Here is a 9,973-nt window from a genome sequence, read left to right on the forward strand (position 1 = left end):
TTAGTCCAAAGGTTTTATAATACACAGGATTTATAAAGATATAACAATATACTACTTTTATTGATTGGTATATAAAATTACATGTGCTCAACCCATACAATACATGAGCTTCTTAAAAATGTAACTTTTCATTATTCAATATATAAAATTAAATTTACTCAACACGTACAATACACGGCGTTCTTAAATATATAACTTCTTTTATTATTTGATATATAAAATTACATTTATTCAACCCATGTAATAAACGAGATTTTTAAAGATATATTGTTTTATTATTTAGTATATATTTATTAAAACGTGTAATAAATGAAGTTTTTAAAGATATTTTTTTTATTATTTGGTATATAAAATTATATTTATTCAACCCGTGTATCACACGGGGTTCTAACCTAGTATAATTATAATAACTAGATTTATATTGAGTATTTAAATGTATATTCTTTTTTTTTTTACAGCAAATAACACTTTCAATCAACCACCAAATAATGTACAAGGGGAACCAATCTAGCAAGTGCCTAACCCAACCCTCAGAGATAACCCCAATACATGATCAAATCTCCCGGTATGTAACAGAAACTAAAAACAGGACCTGAGATTATTCTATTATCTCAAAACTCACACATTTGCTCCACTCCAAATTGCTATATTTTCCCTAGTTTTGACCTATAAGTATGTAGTTGCTTGCACCTCACCAAAAATCTTGTCGATGCATACTCTTTTGCCACTAAATATCAAATTGTTTCTCGCTTTCCAGCTCGCCCTACATGCCGACACTAGCTATAATTGTTTGGATCGGACTTGTTTTATAATTTCTGCACCATTAGACTTCTATGAACCTCCAATAATTCTTTTATGGAAAATACATAAAGCTGTGGGATTTTGCACCATAAGCTCACCTTATGCCATACAACCGACCCTACATAGCAAGAGGTGAATAAATGATTTGAATCCTCCTCCCCTTCACCACACAGTTTACATATTGTTGTACCGTGAAAAATGTATATTTTCGCCAAACCTTTCAGCGTGGCCAGACGATCTTGTACACCACGCCATCCAAAAACGTTGACTTTTTTTGGAGCTAATTTGACCCATTCGTACAGATAACAGGGGATAGCAAATTTAGATAATACCTCTCGACATGAGCCCACCGAAAAAAAATCCATCCGATCCCGGAACCCAAACCCGTTTGTCCTTTCGATTCAGCATATCTATATTATATAATAAAAGAAACCACTTTGAGGACACTTGTCATCATATTAAAGCATCTCTTATAGATAATTATTATTTTTAATTAATCTTTTTTTAATTAATTATTATAGATAACCCTTCTATTAAATAATATTTAGTTTAATATCTTATGGATAATTATTATTTAGTTTAATCTTCTTCTCATTTATAATAGAGTAAATTACGTTTTTGGCCCCTGTAGTTATATCACTTTTACTATATTAGCCCAAAATAAGAATTTTTAACATATCTGCCCCCATGGTCTCTAGAACTAACCATTTGGGCCCCTAAGTCTAGAGATCATGGGGGCCAAAATGGTTAGTTATAGAGACCATGGGGGCCAAAATGGTTAGACTTAGGGGCCAAAATGGTTAGTTGTAGAGACCATGGGGGCAGATATGTTAAAAATTCTTATTTTGGGCTAATATAGTAAAAGTGATATAACCATAGGGGCCAAAAACGTAATTTACTCTTTATAATATTATTTAGAGTAAACTACAATTTTGGCCCCTGTGGTTATATCACTTTTATCCTTTTAGCCCCAAATTTTTTTATTTTTAACATCTGAGCCCACAACGTCTTCTTTTCTAACCCTTTGGCCCCTAACACTAACCCCATTCATTAAATGTTAGGCCAAAAAGGTTAAAAAAGACATTAGGGGCCAAAAGGGTTAAAAAAAAGACGTTGGGGGCTTATATATTAATTTTTTTTTTGGGCTAAAAGGGTAAAAGTGATATAACCACGGAGGCCAAAATCGTAATTTTATTATTTGATGTATAAAATTAAATTTATTCAATTCGTACAATACACAAGGTTTATATATATATATATATATATATATATATATATATATATATATAGGTAAAAGATCCTATAAAAAGTACCCAAAGTGTGAGAAGGGTAAGAAATAATGTGGTGATGACAAGTGTCCTATATCTAAATTAATTCAAAAGGGTGAATTAGTAATTTTCTATTTTCTTTCAATTAATTGATTTAAAGATAACTGCCCAAAATAACTTCCACCCTTTATTATAGGAATTCGATTTTAGGATTTAATCTACGAATCTGTGTAGTGTTATATAATTTTGTAGTGCAACAACCATTCAGAACTGCATAGTGTTATATATTTTTTTATATAGTGTTATATAGTGTTACTTGGTGTTATATGGTGTTATAATATGGTTTTTGGTGTTATATAGTTCTGTAGTGTTATATAACTGTAGCGCAACCATCAAAAAACACTATATAACACCATCAATTATTAATTCTGTAGTGCAACCACCATTTAGAACTGTATAGTGTTATATATATTTTTATATAGTATTATATAGTGTTACATGGTGTTATATAGTGTTATATGATGGATGCATAGTGTTATATTTTTCTGGTAGCATGCCTATGATGGATATATAGTGTTATATATTGTTATATAGTGTTATATGATAGATGTATAGTGTTATATGATGGATGTATAGTGTTATACGTTTCTTTGCAGCAGTTACATATTTTTCTATTTTTAGAATTTAGGATCGAGATAATTTAGCAATTAAATTTGAATAGCTAGTTTTTAGGAGATTGATGGCGGTTACCATAATTGAAACTTTGGAAAAGACACTATTGCCCTTTAATTTTACATAAGGTCCTTCTAATTAAAACACAATTTACATTTTATACCCTATTGATCTCAACCATTAGATCAAATATCCAATGGTTTAAAACACTTCTTACCCTTCTCACATTTTAGACACTTTTTACCATATCCCTACCCTATATATATATATATATATATATATATATAAGGTTCTATGCAGAACACTAAATATTGCGAGAACACGCAGAACAAAATGAATCACTCATTTTTTCAATCCTAAAAGTCTAAAAAGTAAATGAAAATGTTATAAATGTAAGATTTATTGTTTCTCACACTAGAATTTAAAACAAAATATGAAAAATCTTCAATTTTTAAATAACCTACATACATGTAGGATATGTGTAGACTAAATTACCTACATGTATGTAGACTATGTGTAGGGAAAAATATATGATTTTTTTATGTATATAGAATACACTTATGAATGTAAGAAACATAAAATTTAAGAAATGTGAACCTTAAATCCCAAAATTTAGTGATTTAGAGTTGTTCTTTTTGTTCTCGCAATAATTAGTATTCTGTAATGATCCTTATCCTATATATATAGTACAGAAAATTACATTTATTCAAACCGTGTAATACGTATATTTTTAAAGATGTAATTTTTTTATTATTTGGTATATAAAATTACATCTATTCAACCTGTGTAATAAATAAGGTTTTTTAAAGATGTATTATTTTATTATTTGGTAAACAAATATTACAATTTAATCAACTCGTGTAATACACGTGGTTTTAAAGATATAACTTTTTTTATTTGGTATATAAAATTACATTTATTCAACCCGTACAATATTGTTCTTATAGATATAACTTTTTATTATTTAATATATAAAATTATATTTATTCAACTCGTGCAATAAAGAAGGTTTTTAAAGATATATTGTTTTATTACTAGTATTAAGCCCCTGCGTTGCAGCGGTTGTAAAACTGTGTCAAGTAGTACCAATACTGTACCATTGTCAGCGACCACCAACACCGGAAAAGCTCGTAAAAACAAATTAAATAAAAACGAAAAAAATAACGCCGAGCGAAAAGAAGACGTAAAATATTTGAATCACGAACGCTCGTTGCAGAGAAATTAAACCGAAACGTAAAACATAAAAAAAATAACTAAGTCAATCTATGACCCGCGCGTTAGTCAAACTTGTTAAATAGAGAAAAATAGATTTGTTGCAACGGTCCAGTCAAACGGGAAAAAAATATACGACAAAAATGTTGAACCACACACGCACGTTGCGGTGCATTAACTCACAAAATTTAGAACGAAACAAAAAACTTGGGAAAGATTATAAGTATGGTGGACCAAAATTGAAAATAAAAAAGGGTTGGGGTTAAATTGCAAAAGAATAAAATTTTGGGTTAAAAGTAAAAAAATAAATGGTCTAAATTACAAAATTGAAGTTATTTATTAATCTTAGATAAAGATAAGGATAAAAATAAATGATATCTGTATATTAATTATTAATATTAATATTAAAAGAAATTTATTAAATAATTATAAATAAAATTTATGAGGTTAAAGGAGAGAATGACATGTGGCATTATTTGAAGTCTTTTATTATAAGTTAGATTAGATTTAGTGTATATAAAGTTTATTTATTCAACCCGTGTAATACACGGGGTTATAACCTAGTTCACCTCCTAAACAATACTATTATTTTATTATACTTTTGATAGTTTTGATATAATATATTTTACTAATATTATTTTATTATAGTTTGATATAATATAATATAATCATTACGTGTTAAACAAGAAAACATAAGTTTGCGCGTATTCCTTGTTGCATGCAACGGTTTATATCAAATCAGAATCTAGATAAATATTATACATAGATAATCATCCCAAACCCTAAACCCTAATCCTATTTATACTTCAACTTCCTTCTTCTCCGAATATCAAAAACCAAAAATCATTGTCGCAAACTCTCCTTCAGGTGTTTGATCACTCTCTCAAATCTCTATTTTTTTTTAATTATTTGTTTTCTTCGATCGTATGCTATGTTGTAGTACAAGTATTAGTTTTTGTTGTTCGTTTGCTAATTTTCTGCATGCATGTTTTATTAATGATTTTGTGAAGAAAACATGATAATCTGTATAAGCTTTAGGTTTTCGTTTCTTGTGTAACTGGATTTTATAATTATCAACTAATAAATAACTCAATGTGGGTGTGATCCTCTCGACTGTTGGAGTCAATCGCCGTTCAAAAAAAAAAAAAAAAAACTAATACTACCTCTGTCCCACTAAAAGTGTCATATTTTGAATTTTCAAAGTCTTTATTTATAAACTTTGACTTTAATTATATATTTTTGTGTTATATAAAACTTGATGAAAATTAACCCGATAAAAACACATGTAAATCACACTCAAATCATATAACTTTCATCAAGTATTATCTAACACAAACAAAATTATTTAAGGTCAAAGTTTATAAATAAAGACTTTGAAAATTCAAAATAGGACACTTTTAATGGGACGGAGGGAGTAAATAACTACTTTGTGGCGCGTTAGCGTTAAACCAGGGCGTCTACGAAAATCACAAAAATAATTTGGCTGGCTGGGAGTTACAAAATCATGCATGAACCCTACTAAATCACGCATGGGAGCCTTTGTTATACAAATCACGCACGTTGTATGTTAATCACGCACGTTGTTTGTCGCGTACGTTAACGTACGTTTAGGCTTTTTGTACATTATACTTTCTCTCTCTCTCTCTCTATATATATATATATAAAACTATAAATTTTTTCATGTTTTTGGTTCATACTTTATAAATCCAGGGCCTTTAAGTTTTTCTTAACGTACTGATTTTTTTTTAAATATATATATATAAAAACTATAAATTTTTTCAAGTTTTTGGTTCATACTTTATAAATCCAAGGCCTTGAAGTTTTTTTAACATACTGATTTTTTTTAAATATATATGTAAAAAAAACTACAAAATTTTTCGGGCCCTATATTTCTATTTGGGCGCAGAGCGGTCGCCCACCCGGCACTTACTCTGTGCCGGCCCGTTAAACCATCATAATAATTAATGTACTTGATAAAACAAAACTATATCTTATTACTTGAGTTTATATCAAACTTCAAAGTTCTAAAATCAACAAAAATTAAATTTTTACTTTAATGAAAAGAAAGAAATCACTTAAAAAAACTGTAGTATTGTAGCTGCTGCAGTGAAATTGTGATGTTCTTTAATATTATTTGTTATAATTTAATCCATATTTAATGTCTCATATTTATCATTGTTTGTATGTTAAGAAGATCTGCTGCTTATACAACATACTCTACAATGGTGGATCCTCAAGCTAAAGACGAAAACATCGAAATATGGAAAACCAAGAAGCTTATTAAGTCATTAGAAGCTGCTCGTGGCAACGGTACGAGCATGATTTCTCTCATTATGCCACCGCGTGATCAAATATCTCGGGTTACAAAAATGCTTGGCGACGAATTTGGAACCGCTTCAAACATTAAAAGCCGAGTGAACCGTCAATCTGTTCTTGGTGCAATCACATCGGCCCTACAACGCCTCAAGCTTTACAACAAAGTTCCTCCAAACGGGCTCGTGCTTTACACTGGGACCATTGTAACTGAAGAAGGCAAGGAGAAAAAGGTCACCATTGATTTTGAGCCTTTTCGGCCCATTAATGCGTCGTTATATTTATGTGATAACAAGTTTCACACAGAGGCTTTGAGTGAGTTGTTGGAATCTGGTGATAAATTCGGTTTCATAGTTATGGATGGGAGTGGGACGCTGTTTGGGACGTTGAGTGGTAATAGTCGAGAAGTTCTTCACAAATTCGACGTTGATCTCCCAAAGAAACATGGAAGAGGGGGGCAATCGGCTTTGAGATTTGGTCGTTTGCGAATGGAAAAAAGGCATAACTATTTGAGAAAGACTGCTGAGCTAGCTAAACAGTTGTATATCAATCCGGTAACCAACCAGCCCAATGTTTCAGGACTCATACTTGCAGGTAAGTTGAACAAAGCCCGGCCCAGTCCTTGTGATAGTCATGCATGGGCCTGGGCTAGTTTAACGAACATGAACATGACCTTGTTCGTGTTCGTTTGTTAATGAATATATGTGTGTTCACAAACTGTTCATGAACGCTTACTAAACGAGATTTTATGTTCGTGTTTGTTTGTTAAGGAATTGAACTTGTTCGTGTTCGTGTTCGTGTTCATTTGTGTTTGGTTGCTAATTTTAGGCGACGTGATGAACACAAATGAACACAAACAAGCGTTCATGAACAGAATATATAATACACTGACGAGTTAATTACTGTTTTCGTCCTTGTGGTTTGTCAAAAATCACTATTTCAGTCCATTAGTTTAAAAATTGCGATTTCAATCCCTGTGGTTTCACTTTCATAACCATTTCAGTCCACCTCGTAACCATTTCAGTCCCTGTACTTACAGAATAAATTGATATAAATGGTTACGAAAGTGAAACCACAAGGACTGAAATGGTTACGTAAGTGAAACCACAGGGACTGAAATCACAATTTTTAAACTAATGGACTGAAATAGTGATTTTTGACAAACCACAAGAATAAAAACAGTAATTAACTCATACACACACTGACACTTATTACATATTTTATTTGTCGGAATTTTGAAGCATTTAAATAAAATATAAAAACTAGAAACACTAATGAACTATCGACCACAAACAAACACGTTACCGGACGTTCACAAACATAAATGAACGAACGCCGCCTCTGTTCATGTTCATTTGTTTAATAAATGAACGAACACAAATGAACTTCCCGCCGAACTGTTCGCGAATCTAAAAGTAGCTCCAACAAGTATTAGTAATTTTCATGAATCATATACTTGCAGGGTGTGCTGACTTCAAGACTGAGCTTAGTCAATCCAATATGTTTGACCCGCGTCTCCGTGGAAACATCTTGAATGTTGTTGATGTTTCTTACGGGGGCGAAAGCGGGTTTAATGAAGCAATAAAATTATCTGCTGAAATTCTTGGTGATAATAAGTTTACACAAGAGAAGCGCTTGATAGGCAGCTACTTCGAAGAAATCAGTCAAGAAACCGGGAAATCTGTTTATGGTGTGGACGACACATTAAAGGCGTTAGAAATGGGCGCGGTTGATACACTCATAGTTTGGGAAAATCTTGATATTACGCGATACACTTTAAAAAATATCGCGACAGGTGAAGTGGTTATAAAGCATTTAAACAAGGAACAAGAGGGTGATCAGAAAAACTTTCGGGATTCAAATACAAATGTCGTGTTAGAAGTTCAGGAAAAAACGTCGTTGCTTGAGTGGTTTGCTGACGAATATAGGAATTTTGGTTGCACGCTTGAGTTTGTTACTAATAAATCAACCGAGGGGTCTCAGTTTTGCCGAGGTTTTGGTGGAATAGGTGGGATTCTTCGTTATAAGTTGGATATCCGACTGTTTGATGAGGCGTCGGATGATGAGGTGGCGGATGATGAGCTGGTTGATGATGAGTTGTTTGAAGATTCTGAATAGCAACCAGTAATCCGCTGCACGCCGGTGCAGGCGAGTGAGGAAAAAGACCTGCACCGGGCGCGAGTTATCCAAGATGATGCTGCTCCTGTATTTTTCTAAGTTTGAAGAACTCTTTTTGAGGTATAATTTATGAACATCCTTTTATCTTTATAAACAGAATGATTAAACTGGTTTAATATTTGATTCTGTAGTTGTATATGATCTTGTACGCGTTAAATCATATAATTTTATTTTTTATTTTTATTTTTTTTATAATAAAAGAATTTTCTCATTAAAAATGCCAAAACAACAAATGACAGGTAAACGGGCAACAGGTAAATGGGTCATACAATTGACCCGTTCACGGTTCACACTTTTTGACCTGTTATCTTTTTCTACCAATTAATTGATTTGCTCATTTGGCCCGTTAAAGAAAAAAAAAGATAACCCGAATTCTAACACTACAGTTTGTGTGACAGCTATTGGAGAAAAGATCTAAACATAAGAGGTGGCGATCGTTTGTCTTTATGTGATGCGGAGCCTAGGTGGACTTGTTTTAGCTTTGTTACAAGTTTTTTGAAGAAGTTTCAACTTTTACTTGCTTTTGTTTAATATTGTTTTGCAGACGGTTAAGGTTAATATGTTTTGCGCATATTAATAGACTTGAGTAGTTTCTAAGTTGATTGTAATCCTACGTTTTCTTGCTTGTTTTTATGTGTTGGGATCTTTTTGGTTGATGGTGATTTTGTATTCATTAAATGGCAATGCATATGGGTTGGGTCGAGTCGTCTAGAGGTGCATAAGGCTGATTTTTGGGCCAAATTGGACCGGGTTTAAAATCGGTTAGGATTGAGTCAATGAAAGTCAAAACTGGTTTGATCATCCAAACCGGTTCAAACTAGAAGCCGGTTTTCAAGGGGAAACCGGCTTGATTTGTTTTTGTTTTAACTCTTTCAATTGAGGAGTTCTAAAGACGATTTTAATGCACATTTGGTTTAAAAGGAAATGTTTTGTGTGTGTTTCTTTGATCTGTTTTTTTTGTTTATATTTATTGTTAAATCGATTTTTATTTTATTTTTAGAAAACATTTCCTAAAATTACTCTTTTTGCATTTATTTTTATTTGTAACACCTTGTGACATTAGTATATGCATTAATTAGTGTAATAACTTTGATTTTTTAAGTTTCAATTTCTATCCTTGTAAAAATTAAAAACACAGTTGCTTTGATTTTTTTTTCTCTCAATATTCCCATATAAATTTTATTAGAAAGGGAGTTGTATTCGAAATAGTGTTACGTTGGCTGAACCGAGCAACAAAGGTACCGTTATCGGTACTGTTATCGATATTCGTTTTATGGTTTAAAACATGACTTTACTTTTTGGGTTACATCATATAACTTTTGTAATCGTACCAACTGAACAACATAGGTACCGGGACCAGTGTCATCAAAACCGCTATTGTTATTAGCTTTTTATGTATTTCAATTGATGTAAACAACGGCTTTATTTTTGGGTCACATCATACAAATTATGTATAATAAAACTATTGTATATATATTTGTTCTTGTAGTTATCAAAATCGAACCTTACAAGTTTTAACATCCTCACCG

General features: G+C 31.7%; 1 protein-coding gene across 1 annotated transcript; it reads left to right on the forward strand.

Annotated features, from left to right (window-relative positions):
• The first annotated feature begins 6,150 nt into the window (after window positions 1–6,150).
• LOC110928327 (eukaryotic peptide chain release factor subunit 1-3) lies at window positions 6,151–9,047 on the forward strand. Its single transcript, XM_022171387.1, has 3 exons — window positions 6,151–6,860; window positions 7,729–8,504; window positions 8,843–9,047. The coding sequence occupies exons 1-2, from the start codon at window positions 6,176–6,178 to the stop codon at window positions 8,382–8,384; spliced, it is 1,341 nt and encodes a 446-aa protein (XP_022027079.1). The 5' UTR covers window positions 6,151–6,175; the 3' UTR covers window positions 8,385–8,504; window positions 8,843–9,047.
• The last annotated feature ends 926 nt before the right edge of the window (window positions 9,048–9,973 follow it).

The sequence above is a fragment of the Helianthus annuus genome, chromosome 3, assembly GCF_002127325.2.
Source record: "Helianthus annuus cultivar XRQ/B chromosome 3, HanXRQr2.0-SUNRISE, whole genome shotgun sequence".
NCBI classification, from domain to species: Eukaryota; Viridiplantae; Streptophyta; class Magnoliopsida; order Asterales; family Asteraceae; genus Helianthus; species Helianthus annuus.